The 20030-nt window shown below is 35.1% G+C and overlaps 1 protein-coding gene across 5 annotated transcripts in view; it reads right to left on the reverse strand.

Annotated features, from left to right (window-relative positions):
* CNTLN (centlein) overlaps nucleotides 1-20030 on the reverse strand; it is a 318921-nt gene that overhangs the window by 70352 nt on the left and 228539 nt on the right. For 4 of the 5 annotated variants that reach the window (XM_073228458.1, XM_037018671.2, XM_073228460.1 and 1 more), the window contains 3 exons: nucleotides 15359-15539; nucleotides 13946-14039; nucleotides 13642-13865 (listed from right to left, as the gene is read on the reverse strand). In XM_073228458.1, the coding sequence (XP_073084559.1) occupies nucleotides 13642-13865; nucleotides 13946-14039; nucleotides 15359-15539 (499 nt within the window). The remainder of the gene's footprint in view (nucleotides 1-13641; nucleotides 13866-13945; nucleotides 14040-15358; nucleotides 15540-20030) is intronic. The other variant, XM_073228457.1, reaches the window with a different exon arrangement.

Genomic DNA, 20030 nt, shown 5'->3' on the forward strand with positions numbered 1-20030 from the left:
TGAACCTGCTTTGTTTAAGATGGATGCTGACGAAAAAGCTTCTGAGAACAAAGATCTACTGTTTTGGAATTTAGTTATATCTAATTCAGAGGGCAGGGTAATCAAGAATCCATCAAGATGTCAGAGATGCTGAGGTGAATGCTTAAAGATGGCAGTGTGAGAGGTGAGACAGAAACCTCCTCCCAAAATCATATATAATTTGAAAATATAGAAAACATATCTAATCCTGAAAGAGCAACAGGAAAGAAGGCTGCAGCAGACTGCCTACACCTGGGGAAAACAGCGGACATCAAGGAAAAGTATAAAGTACCAAACCCGTGATCCTTCCCACACCACAGCTCATTGTAAGGAGGAACAGAAATGGAGCGGGAAGTGGGTGTAGGCCTAGGACTGCTGAACACCCAGCCCTAAAGGTCAGCTCTGGGGACAAGAACCTACATTACATGGTCTGAAGATTAGCGGGGTTGGAGGGCTAAGACAGGCAGAATACTTGGAAAGACAGATATTCTAGCAATGTGTGGAAAATAGGGATCCACAAACAACCATTCTGGAACAAAAGAAAAGTGAGTAACCACAGAGATTTCCTAACAGCGAGAGGGCTGCTAAAGGGGCAAGGAATGCATAGAGCTCGCTGCTTAGAACAAAGGACAGGTGGACAGAATTGTTCGAGTGCACTTTGCCCGGCAGGTTGGGAACTTTCAGGAGATTCAGGCACTCCATTCCCCCTGACTGGTAATGCAGCTATGAGGTCACCCACTGTGATATGCAGCCTGACACTCTTTTCTCCCCCAGCACCCCAGCTTGCAAACCAGCTACCCCCGTCATTGAGCCAGGAAAGCCAGAGGGCGGTCCCACCTATGGCACCTCCAAGTACAAAGCATAGAGGCTTCTCCCTGTGTGCTCAGCCCACTGACCCTGGCATTAGAGGCAGGCACTGCAGCCAGGAAGCAGGAAAGAGCTTTGTCCTGACAGGCAACAGCATCGCTTACCTGTGACCCCTGCCGTTGCTCCAGTGGCTGAGTAGCTCCAGAAAGCAAAGCTTCTGGGCAATAGAGGGCACCACCTACAAATATGAGATGTCAAAGGAACCTGATTAAAACCAAAATCCCATAAACATCAGAAAGAGGACCAAGTGAACCAGAATTCATCAATCTTCTTGAAAGAGATTTCAAAATAAAAATAATAAACATGCTCATGGAACTACAGAAAAATATTCAAGAACTCAGAGAGGAATTCAGGAATGAGATAGAAATGTGGAAAAATTCAATATCTGAAATGAAACATACAATAAAAGGATGTAAAAGCAAATTACATGAGACACAGTAGGCAACATATGAAACAGAAACTAGGGAACAGGAATACAGAGAAGCTGAGACACAGAGAGTAAAAGGATCTCTAGGAATGAAAGAATATTGAGAGAACTGTGTAACCAATCAAAAGGAACAATATTCGCATTTAGGGGTACCAGAAGAAAAAGACAGAGAAAAAGGGATAGAAGGTGTCTTTGAGGAAGTAATTGATGAAATCTTACCCAATCTGGGGAAAGAGATAGTCTCTCAGGCCATGAAGGTGCAGAGATCTCCCAACACAAGGGACAAAGGAAGACAACACGAAGACATAAAATAATGAAAAGATCAAGGATAAGGACAGAGTATTAAAATCAGCCACAGAGAGAAAAAAGATACAAAGGCAAGCCCATCAGGCTATCATCAGACTTCTCAACAGAAACCTTACAGGCCAGAAGGGAGTGGATGATAAATTTAATGCAATGAAGCAGGAGGGCCTGGAACCAAGATTACCTTATCTGGCAAGATTATCATTTAAATTTGAAGGAGGGATTAAACAATTTCCAGATAAACAAAAGCTGAGAGCCTTTATATCCCACAGACCACCTCTACAGTATATTTGGAGGGACTGCTCTAGATGAAAGTGCTTCTAAGGACAAGTATCTGTCCTCAGAGAAAATAAAACCACAGTAAAGAAAGTAGACCAATTAAATACTAAGCAGAGGCAAAATCAAATCAACTACCCCCAAGTTAGTAAAGAGATAGATAAAGAGTACAGAATATGACACCTAATATATAAAGAATTTAGGAGTAAGAAAAAGGAGGAAAAGAGAAAAAAAAAACCTTTAGATTCTGTCTGTAATACAATACTAAGTCAGTTAAGTTAGACTTTTAAACAGCAAGGAAGTTGCCCTTGAACCTTTGGTAACCACAAATTTAAAGCCTGCAATGGCAATAAGTACAGACCTATTAATAGACACTTACATGTAAATGGTCTCAAAGCACCAATCAGAAGACAAAGTCACCGAATGGATAAAAAAACAAAATCCATCTATATGCTGCCTCCAAGTGACTCACTTCAAACCCAGAGACATACACAGATTAAAAGTAAAGGAATGGAAAAAGATATTTCATGCAACTAATTGGGAGAAAAAAGCAGGAGTCACTCTACTTGATTAAGACAAAACAGACTTCAAAACAAAGAAAGTAACAAGAGACAAACAAGGACATTACATAATGATAAAGGGGTCAGTCCAAAAAAGGATATAACCATTATAAATATCTATGCATCCAACATAGGAGAACCTACATATGTAAAACAAATATTAACAGAATTAAAGGGGGAAACAGAATGCAATGCACTCATTATAGGAGACTTCAACACTCCTCTGACTCCAAATGACATATCAACAAGACAGAAAATAAGGAAGGCAAAAGAGGCACTGAAGAACACATTAGAACAGATGGACCCAACAGACATCTAGAGAACACTCCGCCCAAAAGCAGCAGGATACATATTCTTTTCAAGGGCACATGGAAGATTTTCAAGAATAGATCATATTCTAGGTCACAAAAAGAGCCTCAGTAAATGCAAAAAGATTGCAACTGCACCAACCAGCTTCTCAGACCACAAAGGTATGAAACTAGAAATAAAGTATGCAAAGAAAACAAAAAAATCCCACAAACACATGGAGGCTTAATAACATGATCCTAAACAATCAATGGATCAATGACAAAATGAAAACAGAGATCAAGCAATATTTGGAGACAAATGAAAACAATAACTCAACACTGCAAAATCTGTGGGATATATCGAAGGCCGTGCTAAGAAGGAAGTATACTGCAATACAGGCTTACCTCAGGAAAGTAGAACAATTCCATATGAACAGTCTAAACTCACAATAAATAAAACTAGAAAAAGAAGAACAATTGAGGCCCAAAGTCAGCAAAAGATCAGAGCAGAAATAAATAAAATACAGAAGAATAGAACAATAGAAAGAATCAATGAAAGCAGGAGCTGGTTCTTCAAGAAAATAAACAAAATAGAAAAAAACCCTAGACAGACTTATCAAGAAAAAGGAGTCTACACACATAAACAGAATCAGAAATAAGAAAGAAAAAATCACTAGAGACACCACAGAAATACACAGAATTATAAGACTATACTATGAAAAATTATATGCTAACAAACTGGATAATGTAGAAGAAACGGAGAAATTTCTAGAAAAATACAACCTTCTAAGGCTGACCTAGGAAGAAACAGAAAATCTGAATAAACCAATTAGCAGCAAGGAAATCAAACTGGTAATCAAAAAACTACCTAAGAACAAAACCCATGGATGAGATGGTTTCACGGCTGAATTTCATCAAACATTTAGTGAAGATCTAATACCCATCCTCCTTGAAGTTTTCCAAAAAGTATAAGAGGAGGGAATACTTCCAAACTCATTCTATGAGGCCAGCATCACTTTAATACCAAAACCAGACAAACACACCACAAAAAATGAAAATTACAGACCAATATCCCTGATGAACATAGATGCAAAAAAACTCAACAAAATACTAGCAATCTGAACTCAAAAATACATCAAAAAGATCATCCATCATGCACAAGTAGAATTTATTCCAGGTATGCAATGATGGTACAATATTCGAAAATCCATCACCATCATACACCACATCAAAAACAAGAAGGATAAAAACCACATGATTATCTCCATAAACACTGAAAAAGCATTTGACAAAATTCAACATCCATTCATGAGAAAAACTCTCAAAAAAAATGGGTTTAGAGGACAAGTACCTCAACATAATAAAGGCCATATATGACAAACCCAAAGCCAACATCATACTTAACAGCAAGAAGGTGAAAGCTCCTTTAGGTTCGGGAACAAAACAAGGATGCCCACTCTCCCCACTTTTATTCAACATAGTTGAATCAATCAGACAACACAAAGAAATAAAAGGCATCCAGATTGGTAAGGAAGAAGTTATATTGTCTCTGTTTGCAGATGACATGATATTGCACATATAAAACCCTAAAGAACCCACCCCAAAACTACTAGAACTAATAACTTAATTCAGCAAAGTTAAAGGATACAAAATTAATACACAGAAATCTGTTATTTTCCTGTACACCAATGATGAAGTAGCAGAAAGAGAAATCAGGAAAATAATTCCATTCACAACTGCATCAAACAGAATAAAATACCTAGGAATAAACCTAATCAAGGAAGTGGAAGACCTATACCCTGAAAACTAAGACACTCATGAGATAAATTAAAGAAGATACCAATAAATGGAAATACACCCATGCTCATGGATAGGAAGAATTAATATTGTCAAAATGGCCATCCTACCTAAAGCAATCTATAGATTCAATGCAATCCCTATCAAAATACCAACAGCATTCTTCACTGAACTAGAGCAAATAGTTATAAAATTCACAAGGAACCACAAATATCCCGAAAGGCCAAAGCAATCTTTAGAAAGAATAATAAAGCTGTGGGGATTTTGTTCCTCACATTCAAGCTCTACTACAAAGCCACAGTAATCAAGATAACTTGGTACTGGCACAAGAACAAATCCATAGATCAATATAACAGAATAGAAAGCCCAGACATAAATCCACACATATATGGTCAATTAATATATGATAAAGGAGCCATGGATATACAATGGGGAAATGACAGCCTCTTCAACAGCTGGTGTTGGCAAAATTGGACAGCTACATGCAAGAGAATGAAACTGGATTATTGTCTAACTCCATACACAAAAGTAAACTCAAAATGGATCAAAGACGTGAATGCAAGTCATGAAATCATAAACCTCTTAGAAGAAAACATAGACAAAAATCTCTTGAATATGAACATGAGCAACTTTTTCCTGAATGCATCTCCTCAGGCAAGGGAAACAAAAGAAAAATGAAGAAATTGTACTACATCAAACTAAAAAGCTTCTGTATAGCTAAGAACACCATCAGTAGAACAAAAAGGCATTCTACAGTATGGGAGAATGTATTTGTACATGATATATCCAACAAGGGCTTAACAGCCCAAACATATAAAGAACTCACATGCCCCAACAAGCAAAAAGCAAATAACCTAATTAAAACATGGGCAGAGGATATGAACAGACACTTCTCAAAAGAAGAAATTCAGATGGCCAATAGGCACATGAAAAGATGCTACATATTGCTAATTATCAGGGAAATGAAAATTAAAACCACAATGAGATATCACCTCACACTAGTTAGGATGGCCAACATCAAAAAAACTAGGAACAACAACAACAAAAAAGACTAGGAATAACTAATGCTGGAGAGGACACAGAGAAAAGGGAACCCTCCTACACTGTTGGTGGGAATGTAAATTAGTTCAACCATTATGGAAAGCAGTATGGAGGTTCCTCAAAAAACTAAAAACAGAAATACTATTTGACCCAGGAATTCTATTCCTAGGAATTTACTCAAAGGAAACAAGACCTCAGATTCAAAGAGACATATGCACCCCTATGTTTATTGCATCAATGTTTACAATAGCCAAGATATAGAAGCAACCCAAGTGTCCATCAGTAGATGAATGGATAAAGAAGATGTGGTACATATACAGAATGGTATATTATTCAGCCATAAGAAGAAAACAAATCCTACCATTTGAAACTACATGGATGTAGCTAGAGGACATGATGTTCAGTGAAATAACCCAGGCAGAGAAAGACAAGCACCAAATGATTTCACTCATTTGTGGAGTATAACAACAAAGCAAAACTGAAGGAGCAAAACAGCAGCAGACTCACAGACTCCAAGAAGGGACTAGCAGTTACCAAAGGGGAGAGGTGGAGGAGGATGGGTGGGGAGGAGGGAGAAGGGGATTGAGAAGTATTATGATTGGTACACATGGTGGTGGTGGGGGTCACGGGTAAGACAGTGTAGCATAGAGAAGACAAGTAGTGACTCTGTGGTATCTTACTACACTTATGGACAGTGACTTCAATGAGGTATGGGTGGGGACTTGATAATATAGGTGAATGTAATACCCTAATGTTTTTCATGTGAAACCTTCATAAGAGTGTATATCAATGATATATTAGTAAAGAAAAAGATATCAGAGATGCTAATGATGTTTAATTACAAAATAAATATCAATGTATATAACATGTATGTTAACATATTATATTTGAGTTCTGGTGAATCACTCAGATACACTTCAGTTGAGGAAATAAGGCAAAGGCAATCAAAGACTACTACTAGGCAGCAATGATTTGTTAAGCATCCTTTCTCCAACTTTTGGAAATACTGTCATGTCTCTGGGTTACTAGTGTTATTAAGATAGAGAAATAGCTTTTGGTGGGGATTTAAAGGGTATCCTTTTCCTTTGGATAACACACAACCATTGCGCAAATCAGGGTTCAGAAAATTAAATGTCTATACTTACCAGAAAGGTAACACAAGTAAAGTGGGCCTAGTAGAATTTATGACAAACAGAAGATAGTACACCTCATTCTTCTTGAAAGCACTATACCATTAATGTTACTGACTTTCTTATGAAAACCATACCTTCCAATGCACTCATGATACTATATATAATCTGTCAACTGGTTTAGTTTATCAGCTTTTTAGTCAGGTCCTTTAATGTTACCAATGCCTTCACTTCCTCAATATGATGAATATTCAATCTTGACCTATGTTTACCTGCTCTTCCACTTCTAAATTTCAAATTGATTCTCTACTTCCTAATCACAAAAGCCTGCTGAATACTTTCACCTCTGTGTCAAATTACTACCTCAAATTTAATAAATTACAATAGAATTATTTTATTTTATGCTAAACTTAGAAAAGGAAAAATGCTCTGGGAAATGTTGCATGCAGGAAGTAGTACATCAACAAAGCTTTGTAAGGTGTACTCTATTAAGAGTGATAGAAAAAGAGTAAGGTTCTTGAATTAGAAAACAATATTTTAATATTGATAAAATATGCATTATCACATCAGTGTCTTGGTAAAAACTTGTAAGTCAACCTTAATTCTTTTATTAAGAATGTATTATACCCTTAATTATGCAAGTTTTTGTAAAAGTTATCAAAAAAGTATAATGTATGGTTTTTGCCCTTGAGAAGCTCATTAATGAAGAGATGCAAGAGAACTAACAAATGTTAAGCTTTAAAACTATGAAATGCAGAACTATAGAAAGGTGTATTAGAAAAATGGAAAGATTAAGGAGTTACGATCAAGAGATAAATGTACTTGATAGTCCTAGAGCTACAAACTTAGCCTCATCTTGGGCAATTTATTTCAAGTCTTTAAGCTCTAATTGCATCCTATATACTATGAGGACAATATCTTCCTTATAAGGTTGATATACAATCATTAGAAAAGAATTAATAAAATGCCTAGAAAGTAGGCCCAACAGTCATTGAATAAATGCTAGCTGATACTGTTTTGTGAATCAGTAAGCACAGGGTTAAAATCACAGGTTCTGGAGTCATACTGCATAGGTCTGAACCCCAGTTCTGCCACTTATTAGCTCTATGACCTTGGGTATGTTATTTTCACTTCCTCAGTTTCCCCATTTGTATCTATTTAATTGAATCATTGTTTAGGTTGAGGAGTTAATACATGTAAAGTACTTAGAAGAGTACCTAGTCTGTAAGTACACAAAAATCACTGGTTAATATTATTTCTCTTATTATTAAGAATGTATAAAGTAAGATTTGGGAGAATGGGTACATCAGCAGATACCAGATTAATGAGAGTTTTATGGAAGAATGGATATTTATCATGATACTAGGAATCTGTGTGAGAAACAGAGGACTAAAATGATAGGTTACATTGAACAGATCATGGAAAATCTTCAAAAATTTATTGACTAGTCTGGTCTTGAAATGGTCATACATGGGAATCAACTGTAGGTTCCTGAAGTACACAATGATACACACATTCTAGCAAAATTATTCTGGTAGCTAGATATGGGAAGAAATAAAGAAGAGACTAGAGAAGCTAGGAGAATAAAGGCATGGAGATAAATACTTCATGGATGGCATTCGAAATGGAAATTAAAGAGGAAAAAAAATAGGATTTGGTTGTAGATTTAAAGGTCTAAAATTAAAGAAGAGCCAAACTGATTCTGAGGAAATATTTTAGAAGAGGATATGGTTTGGGGAAAAATATTTTGCTTAATTTTGTTTGGAGCATGGTGAGTTTGTGGTGATAGCAAACCAAAAGGAAATGTCTTCTACAGTGAAACATGAGAGTGATATCTCTTGTTCTGAAGGTGATTACTTGAACAACTATCCCATGTGAGTTTTAAATTGTAGCAAATACAGTGCTAAAACTGTTGTAATGATCTACAATACCTGCTACTATCATTACTTGAGTTATCTTGGGGAACTTTTGTTATAAGTAAAAGCCTTTAGTATTAGCATTGTTGAAAGAGACTTAAAAACAGAGGTAAACAGTTGCCATCATGAATCCTTTTGTATAATTTTATTACGAAATTCCATACTTGGTTCATATATTAAGTTTTACTCAAATTTGTGTTTAATTAGTACAAAGTGGTATTTTTTTTACATCTATACTATATCCAACAACTGCAGAATACATATTCTTCTCAAGCTCACATGGAGCATTCACCAAGACATACCACATTCTGAGCCACAAAATACACCTTCACAAATTTAAAAGAATGGAAATAATACAATGTGTGCTGCCAGACCACAATGGAATTAAACTAGAAATGAATAACAGTAATACAGCTGGAAAATCCACATATGTGGAATTTAAACAACACACTTCAGAATGATATACAGGTCAAAGAAGAAATCTAAAGAGAAATTAAAACATATTTTGAACTAAATGAAAATGAAACAATTTATCATTATTTGTGGGATGAAGTAAAAGCTGTGCTTAGAAGGAAATATATAGCATTAAGTGAATGTATTAGAGAAGAAGAAAGATCTAAAATCAGTTATTTAAGTTTCCGCCTTAGGACTCCAGAAAAAGAAGAGCAAATATTTTAAAATGTAAGACTAAAAAAACCACAGAAGAAAACATAGGAGAACTCTAAATGACCTTTGGTACAGAGATCAGTTTTTAGATAAAACACCAAAGGCATAGAACATAAAAAAAAAAAAGTAACTGATAAACTGGACTTCATCAAGATTAAAAACTTCTGTTTCATAAAAGACAATGTTAAGAGAATGAGAAGACCCATTCTGCCATAGACCAAAAGAAAATATATGAAAAAGACACATTTTATAAAGGACTGTTATCCAAAATACACAACTCTAAAAACTTGGAAATAAAAAGACAACCCAATTAAAAAATGGGCAAGAGACCCAAAGAGATACCTTCCCAGAAAAGATAAACAAATAGCAAATAAGCATACAAAACGATGGACCCCATTCTATGTCATCAAGGAAATGCAAATTCAAACAACAATGAAACACCAATACACACCTATCAGAATGGCCAAAATCTGCAACACTGACACCACTAAATGCTGGTGAGAATATGAACAGTAAGAACCTCATTCATCTTGGTGAAATGAAAAATAGTACAGCTACTTTGGAAGACAGTTTGATAGTTTCTTACAAAACTAAGCATATTCTTACCATATGATCTAGCAGTCACACTCTTTTGTATTCCCCCAAAGGCACTGAAAACCTATGTACACACAAAAACCTGCACGTGGATATTTACAGCAGCTTTATTCATAACTGCCGAAACATGGAAGCAATTAAGATATCCTTTTGTAGGTGAGTGGCTATACATACAGTGGTATGTCCAGACATATCTGGAAAAACAAGCTATTAGCCATGAAAGGACATGAAGGAAACCTCAGTGCATATTACTAAGAGAAAAAATCATAAACTCCATATTGTATGATTCCAATTACATGACATTCTGCAAATGGAAAAACTATGGAAACAGTAAAAAGATCAGTGGGTGCCAGGGGTTGTGGGAGTGATAAATAGGTGGAGCCCAGAGAATTTGTAGGGCAGTGAAAATAGGTACATGGGTTAGATATATGTCATACATTTGACCAAACCCAAAGAATATAGGTAATAATAGGTAAACTATGAACTTTAGGGGATTATGATATAGGTAAGAATAACCCTAGATTACAATGTATCAATGTAGATTCACCAGTTGTAATAAATATACCTCTCTGGAAGGGTTACTGATAATGAAGGAGTCTCTGCAGATGTGGGGGCAGGGTTATACAGGAAATATCTATACCCTTCTCTCAATTTTTCTATGAACCTAAAACTGCTCCAAAAAATAAGATCTTAATAAAAAATATACAATTTCATTGCTCACAAGTTCTACCTTTCACTAGAATACAATTCTGTCAAGTTGTCTGACACTATATTACAGGGACTACCTTTCCTCTAGTACTTGTTGCATTTGTGACCCTCCAGAATACTCCATATTTCTTGCATGCACCTCAAAACTCCTCCGGCATCTACCCATTACTCAGTTCCAAAGCTGCTTCGACATTTTTAGGTATTGTTATGACAGCACCCAACTCTGAGTACCAACATATGTATTGATCTGCTTGATTTCCTATAACAAAAGAAAACAACAACATATTCTCAATGGCTTAAACAACAGATATTCAATATCTTACAGTTCTGGAGACTGGAAGTATGAGATCAGGAAGCGATCATGGTCAGGTTCTGGTAAGAGCTCTCTTGCATACAGTTACTGTCTCCTTTGTCCCCTCCCATGGTGGAGAGAGAAAGAGCTCTAGCATTTCTTCTTTAAGGGGCACCAAGCCCTCTATGAGGGCCCCACCCTCATGGCCTCATCTGAATCTAATTACCTCCCAAAGGTCCCATCTCCAAACACTGTACACTGAGGGTGAGGACTTCAACAAACAAATTTGGCAGGGGGGCAGGGAACACACAATTCAATCCAAATAAGTAATATACCTCTTGGAATCCAACTTGTTATTTAAACAATAGAGAGTTTCTATTCCTTGATGTTCACTTTTGCAACAGTGAATCGAATATGTTAGGAAAAGAAAACACATTGTCTTAATTAGAAACTAATTTTAAGAAAAATTCACCTTACTTATTAGCTTATCACCTTAGTATAGTTGCACAGTATATTTTACATAAAGATATTACATATTTTGACATAAAGATTATTTTGACAGAAAGGCAATCAAAACCCAGTGGATTTGGGAGTTCTTTACCACCTCCACCCTCAGTTACCTAAATTTAGATTAGAAAGAGGACTGTACAAGGAAAAGAACTGTTACCAGAGGTACCTTTTTACCTAAGAAATGTGCATAACAAGGCAACCTTTGCTTTCCAAACTTCTCTCACTTTCCTGTGAATGGCCTTCCTTCCCTTTCTATCCCCAGACTCCTACCCCTTTCCTTAGTTCAGTATGCTATTATAAGCCTCAATTACCCAGCTGCCTTTTGGGTTACATATTTTTATGGGGCTCTCATACATAAGAAATTTAAATCGCTTTTCTTCCGTTCATCTGTATCATGTCAATTTAATTATTAGACCTGCCAAAGAACCTAGAAGGGATGAAGGGAAAATATTTCTGCCCTTCCAATCCATACAAACAGAATATAGATGAGTGGTTGCCAAGTGTTGGGAGAGATGGAGGAACAAAAGGATGACAGCTGAAGGGTACTGGATCCCTTTTTGAAGTAACAAAAATGTTCTAAACTCGATTTTGGTGATAACTGTGTAACTTTGTCAATATTGTAACAACCACTGAATTAAATGACAAAATTGTATAGTATATGAATTATATGTCATTAAATTTATTACAAAAAATAATAATAGTGGGTGATTCAATACTTCATTCTCAAGAGTTGATGGAACTAGACAAAATTAGTAAAGACATGCAAGAGTTGAACATCATTCTTAACCAACTAGGCCTAACAGATATGAATTGAACATTCAACCTAACAACAGCAAAATATACGTTCTTCTCTAGTGCACATGGAACATTCTGCAGGATCTACTATAAGTTAGGCAACAAAAGAAGTCTTAACAGATTTTGTAAACGTAAACAAAATGGAGTTAACATTGACAAGAGTAAACTAAAATGGAGTCAGTGGGCCATTAAGGAAATAGGGTATATGCACATCCCCTTCTCTGAAACTATTCGAAGAAAGTTAAACTTTATATTACCAAAACATAAACATCTGGACAAATATTTGCTGTCTGCAACAAAGTGGACTTTTTGCCTAGTGAACAGTTTTAACAATCAGCAATGTACCGCTTAATAGACTTTACCATATCTTTAGCCAATCATAATTCTTTCTAAACAACTCATGTAAACCCCCTCGGAGTTCCCCTTTTAGACTTTAAACTCTAAGCCCTTTCCGCTCCTTGGAGAATACATTTGGGTTTCATCCCAAATAAAGACCCCTAATTGTTTTACAGCTTTGCCCCTTTTTTGGTTGCCAATTTTTAAAAACCAGATCATAGAAAGTAAGTTCCAATGTAAGTCTAGAATATGGGTCAGGCTTAGTCATAAGGCTACTTTGAGGATGAAGCCAGAGCACCATTATTAGTATAACTAGTCTAACATTAATCCTTTATGATCACAACATGTCTAAGTATTGCTTAAATATTAATATCTACTAGATATTAAAAGTAGAGAATTTAACTGTAATTTAAAATCATATATGACAGTGATTTAAAAATTATTTCCTAAAATGATAAAAAGAATTCTGTGTAAGACAATAAATTTTCACCATATCATTTCTTATACAAGCATATACCTTTAAGAATGGAAACTTAAGGAAAAATCTTTCTTTTTCATTTGCTTCTAAGATAAAATTATGATAACCAACTGAAAGGCATAATATCTAAAAATGATTACAGAAAACACATTTCACCCAAATAAAAGAAGCACAGATAAATTGTAGTTGATATTTAATATTAAAAATCTTCACACTTTATACTAGTATTTGCAAAGAGGAATTGAAGCAAATACTAGTTAATAATGTGATTTTTTAAAAATAAAAGTTTAGACATGGGCAAATGGGCAACCTAAATGCATTTATGGAGGCTGCTTTTAAAATCTAAGATATAACACAATAAAGAATATATAGAAATGATAAGAAGAGAAAAACCAAGTGGAAAAGGAATGCTAGTGAAGTATTTGTCTTTCTGGAGTTCTCTCTCTTGTGTAGGTTGTTCTTCTATATGACCTATTAATGAAATCTAGGTATTAAACTAATTACATTAGTTAGCAGTGCCTGGGTATTTTTTTTTAACTCACAGACATGTCTTACACAAATATGAACCAAACAACACATTAAAACAAAATATTTGCTTTCACGACGTAGTATTATAATTAATTTTTGAAGTTCCCTTTACCTTTATTGTCTGTCTGCTCGTCTGAAATCGTTGATCAGATACTTGCTGCTGATGAAGGAGCTTTTCATTGACTTCTTTATATTCTTTAACAGACAACTCTAATGTTTTTTTGGTTTTCTGCAGTGCACTGTTTTGTTGTTGCAATGATATAATCCGTTCTCGTAATAAAATAATATTGCTATTTGATTTCTGAGCAGTTATATTTTTCCACTTTTCTCTGTTAACTATATAAAAATAATGTTCATAATATTTTTTTAAATCACATCAAGTAAAAAGACATTGTTAATTTCATATGCATTCTTACCTCTGGTAAGAACAGTTGTGTATGAATTCTTTTGACTATTACCATTCTTCTTCTGAGAAGTTGTTTTTTTTGCATTCTTATAATGAAAATAATCCTAAATTTGAAGGTTTCAGAAAAGTTACATTATTACTCAACAACAACTTTAAGTGAATGAACATAATAATATATCTTTACTTAAAAATACATTTGTTTATGCAGAGTTAAAGAAGGTCTAAACAATAAAATTCTCTAATTGATAGCAAGAACTCACAAATGAACACAATATGGGCACAAAAGTTAACCTGGCAGGAGGAAAATACAAACACAAAATCAAGCCAAAAGTAAAAGAAATTTAACCCAGGAAGAGTTTAAAAATCTAGGAGTAAATTCAGTAAAAGCAACAAAAATAAAATAAGAATATTTCATCAATTATTCCCTGGGAATGTAAACCCTTTTCTCAAATACTGGTTCTCTGTTGTATATAGACTGATGAAATCTCCTCTGGCTAATAAAGCTAAAGTAATATTGATGGTAATAAAGTACTTTCCTTGAAGCCCTTGTTTTCCTCATGATGTTTTAATACACTGAGGCTAAATGAAATGAAGCCACATTGACTTTTGTTCCAAACTGTTTCACCAACTTAAAAAAGGGTAAGGGGGTGGGAGAAATGAATGAAGGCAGTGAAGGAGGTCAAAAGGTAAAAAGGAAAAAAATTCATTTGTCACACTCAGCATTCCATTCTGGGATGTGATAGATTTTTGTATTACATTTACACAAAGATTTATGGACTATCAGGACTCCTAGAAACCATATATATAATGCTTCATGTTTTCAGTATATTTCAGTATACATTAACATATATATATATACACACATACACATACACATAAAAGTATATATATATATGTTATACTGAAAAGAATGTATATATGAAGAGCCTTATATATATATATATGGCTCTACATATCATTATTCAAATGAGACGTGTTCTCTGAAGAAAAACATCCATAAATACAGGAAAACAAAAGGAAAGTAAAATAAGTGACCAGGAAGCCTATTACCTGGAAATTGCATGGTTAAAATTTTAAGATTATTTTCTGCTATACTTTATTCTAGATGATGTACAAAATAAGCATTATACAATTCATATTATTTAGAACCTGCTTTTTAACTTTACTACATCAGGAACATAGAGAGTATTTTGATATTTTAAAACAAAATTTTTGAAAAATCTTTTTTCTCCTTTTCTCCAGGGATTTCAGATTAGTAATTAGAGATACCCATCAATATAAGTATTTCCTCTGCATATTTCAAAGAAAACAATTTTTAATGAGTCAAATTATAAATCACTGGAAAAATATACTGATTAAAGTTATGAAGCATATGATTAAATTAAAACCATAGCTTATAATTAAGCAAAACTGTGTTGTATACCTTTGGGGTCTTGCCATTTGTATTTGAAGGTATTTGTACTATTTCTTTTCCTTGCATTTGGCTGTCTTCTGTTTGGTCACTTTGTTTCTGGTCTCTTCCAGCTTCTATAGGACTTATTTTCTGGGATGTTTTTATAATAATTGTTTCTAAATTTTGAGAGGTCTGTGTTTCAGAATCACTGCTTTTAGAAAAAAGAAGCAACATAAAATCCAAGAAAAACTGTCAAATGTATCTCTTTTAAACTCAATACCAAATAATATTATAGCACATATTGCATATAAAGCTGTAAAGTTTGAGCATTTACTTGGTTCTCAGTGGTTAACAGGAAAAAATTAGTCTAATGTCGATATATTTTACAAAATTACAAAATCCCATTAAGAAACTAGATTTTCTAGTATCAAAAGCCCACTAGTATCACTTCTGTAGTGTTTTTACCAAGTGTTAACTCAGGAAGCACATGTTTTAACACTTCCAGGGTGGGAGTACTCACCACTTTCAGAGCCAGGGCAGAAAGCTTTACCTTCCTAACAGAAAAATTTCCCTTTGTCAAAGACAAAATTTGAATCTAAGGCTTTCACCTACTGATTAGAGTTCCATCTCTAATGGCCATTCACCACTCAATAAAACACTTAAGAGCCAAATATGTGCCAGGCACTTTTCTAGGCACAAAGGATAAAGTAGTAAGTAAATAAAATAAATTAAAATCCCTGCTCTCATTTAGCTTTCATCCTAATGGAGTGCTGGACAGGTAAAAAGAAGAATAAGTAAAATCTATACTAATGTAGTAGTTTGTGTTTAAAAAGAAGGAAGATTAGAAGTTTTGAGTTGAGTAGAACATATAAGTAAGTCTAATCCTTTTTCCATATGGATGATACTTTAACTATTTGGACATAGTTACCTGATGCTTGAGACAGCTCCCTAGCTTGTTCAAATAATCCTATTATGTATGTGTTTGACATGCTTTCCCACTGCCTGGTCACTCTTAAAGTTGCTCCATTTAAATTTTTTCTTTTTTTTTTTTTTCTCCATTTAAATTTGATGACATGTTATATCCAGAATTCAATTTCATATTCCAAGTAGTCTATAAGAAGTACTGAGTAGAACTCCTAGTAGCATTTCACAGCCAAGTAAAGGCTATCTTCCCAAACTACTGAGATCTTGGGGGATTTTGATTCTATATTGTAGAGTAATTTCTATCCCTTTCAATGTCATGTTATCCTCAAATTTTTTTAACATGATTTCTGAAATTCTGCTTCTCTTCTTCAAGGTATTAACAACTCCCGATTATCATCAATCACTGAATGGACACTAATAAAGTCAGTAAGTGCATCAACACCCAGTGGCTCAGCCCACATCAGAATCAAAACCTAAGTCAGCTGCACTTACAGTAAAGGCCTCACAGTCAAGTAAACCCAGCTTACACACTCATCACAATCCTCCAACTCAACTTTAGCTGGCTTACCTTTACTCCAGAAAACAGGGCCTACTGGCTTTATAAGGAAATCCCCAAACTCCTAGCCAATCAGGCCCTGTTTCTGCACTGCCTCATCTATAAAACTCTGAAAAACTCCTTTGCCCCAAATTCTTTAGGGAAAGTGCTTTACTGCTTGTTAGGCACTGTACTCTACCAATCTATGGATTATTTTCCCTTGAAAAAAGGACTTCAAACTCTTTACTAAATGATATTATTTTTGTCATCTGACAGCATGCTCTTGTAATACTATTCAACTATGAGAAATAAATATTAATCAGGTAGTGATTATATATTTTATATACATATAAAGGAAAAAGTTCCATTTTTCTCAGTATCCAAGTAAATTTCTTATATTTCAGGCTTTGAAAAGCTAAGCGAATATTCTAAGTCCTGAAGCTCCACTGTGGGATTTCTGTTTAAGAATTCTTTGCAGCCGAGAGATTCCTGAGAATGTTCTGTCAGGCAGGAAATGTAACACTTAATACTTACAGTGCAAAATCTAGTTTCCCTGATAAATAACTTAGATGACAATCCTATATTTTAAGAAATAGTATGTGATACATCTCCCAAATTATGTGACCATCTGCACATGCACTTACATAATGAAATTAGAACTGAGCACATTACTTAACTTTCATGTATTTATACTCATATGTGAATAAAACTGTACCACAAAATTATGAAGAATGTTATAGTACCAAATGGCTGAGATATAATCAGTAGCTGAAATTAGAATCTCTTTGAAAACATAGATATATATGCTGAGTGGGTTTAAAGCTAAATAACTTCAACTCTAATTGCTTTTAAGAACAGGGAAGACAACATGAGAGAGGTAACAGAGAAATGGGAATGCATATTTGGTTCTTCTCCTAACCTTCATCAATTTGTTTTTAACGTTTTTTTTCTAACCCGTCTTCAATCAGTGGTCAAGACTGTATATTAGAATTAGCTAGAGAGCTTCAAAAAATACCAAAGCTTGTATCCCATGCCAGAAGTTATGATTTAATTGTTCTGGGATGTGGCCTGAGCCTTGGAATTTTTCTAAGAACCCAGGTGATACTAAAATGCAAACAAGTTTGAGAATCACATTTTAAGGTAAGTTTCTGTTCTACATCTGTGATTAAGAAATCTCCCTTTGTAAGGGTGTCTTCCTCCCTGTATCAGGAAGAGAGGGATGACTCTAAATCTCTAGAAACTCATCAATGGAGAAGGCAATGACTTAAACACACATAATCACATTACTCTTGTTTACTGTACTATCCCTTGTATCCTCCCATAACTTGACTCCCCACCCCAACATCATCTTTTATCTTTAGTTGAAGATGGTATTTAAGGTAATGGCTTTGGCCATTTGAGGGAATTACTCAGTTTTCCTGAATCTTTCCTATGTATACAGGAGATATATTATTATATACATACAAGAAGTATGTTATTAAACTTTTATTTTGTTATTATGGGGGGGGGGAGTCTCAGCCAACAAGGGAAAACTTTTCGGCCCTTACAGTTTTGGTGACCTGCAAAGGACCTTCACTAGCTGAAGCTACTCACTCTGGGGCTGCTGCAGCTAAGAGACTCTGGGACCTCTGACAAAAGCTGGAAGAAAGTAAGAATTCTTACATCAGTCTCCCAGATCTCTGCCTATGGTGTCGGAAGGAAGTGAGAGAGGTAAGAGCTCTTTATCCAAATTTAGATTAGTAAGATAAAATATCTACGGAGCTAGAGCCATGCATATGGCAGCATTGGTAAAAATTCCTGAGCACTCTTATTTTCTGTTGATCCCTTTCCTCCCAGAGACGGTCATTGTTTTCTTTTGTCTCTATTGTCTTAGGTGCTTGGCTTGCTGACCAGTGAGAATATTCTCCCTAGTGTCTGCCAACTGCAGAATGCATGTACCAGCATGCATATGGTGGACAACCAAATAGGCTGTGAATCCAATAAGCCAGTTGGTCAGAAAAGTAGGTAAAAACCTAGGCTTGTTGTTAGCATCTTAGTGTCTCTTTGTCCAACTGTGCCAGCCCTCAGGGGAGTTTGTTGCAAGGGGTCCCAGTCCACAAGGGGCCTTTGTCATCACAACCTTCATTGACTTCTTAGTGCTGGAAAAGTAGCACCTGCCCCAGTGTCACAGATTAGCAGGTCTGTGACTGAAGGTGTCTATGTTCTCATGGGAAACTAGAGACACCATCTGTACTATACCATTTTTACTACCTATGACAATGAAGGTCTTTGTTTTCTTAGGCTAACCCTAGGAGTGAACTTTCTGGATCTCATCAATGGACAGACTATTGATCTTTGGAAAAAACTTCTGTGTTTGAAGTATTTTTAGAGAAAGTGTTCATCCTAAACGATTGTCTTACTGGTACCTATGAAAAGACCAAATTAAAAAGTGGACACAAAGAAGTTTAATGGTTAGCCTTAGGGCCTTCCTTGACAAGAAATTAAAATTGCACGCAAAAAAGAAGAGAAATTGGATTTTGAACAAAAATCAGAGTCCACACCTAATGTAAATTCCCCTTCTCCACTCTCTTATATACCCTTCTATCCCCAACTCCCTATCCATGACCCTACAGAAGACCTCTGGATATCTGACCCCTTTGTTTAAAAGCCCCTCTCTTACAAATCTCTACAATACCAGAAATGTTGGTCTAGAATCAATTCAAAGCTCACTGATCTTTACCAATCCCCAGTCCATATCTATTCCTGTAGATACTGAAACACTGGAGACAGAATTGTCCTATACTTAAGAAAGAAAAGTTTAAATTACCCTAGACCTCTGATAATAAGGAGGTATGACCCAAAAACTCCATCTTGGAGAAAATTTAGATACTTTATCTGTGCCTTTGTTATGTAAATTTTCTACTCCAATTATTTTCAAGAACTTAAAGTCATTCTTTGAAAAGTATGTGTTTTGAGGGATGAGCAGGGAAGGGCAGTGGTTAATTTGGAAAACTGGGCAAATGAAAAATTAAAGAATCAAAAGGTATTTAAAACAAAAGACAATAAGATTGACATGATTCCAGTGTTCCCCTTTATCCTTCTTTACCTGAATACTCATATTTTACTAATTCTGTCTGAACTTCCTTTTCCACTCTGAAAGGACTATTTAACAAATAACTTTTAAAATAAAACCACTCACTGCTATTGGCAATCCTCCCCAAGATTTTTCACTTCTTGGTCAAAAGCCAAACTAAGGGCCATAGT

This window comes from Manis javanica, chromosome 2 (assembly GCF_040802235.1).
Source record: "Manis javanica isolate MJ-LG chromosome 2, MJ_LKY, whole genome shotgun sequence".
Taxonomy (NCBI): Eukaryota; Metazoa; Chordata; class Mammalia; order Pholidota; family Manidae; genus Manis; species Manis javanica.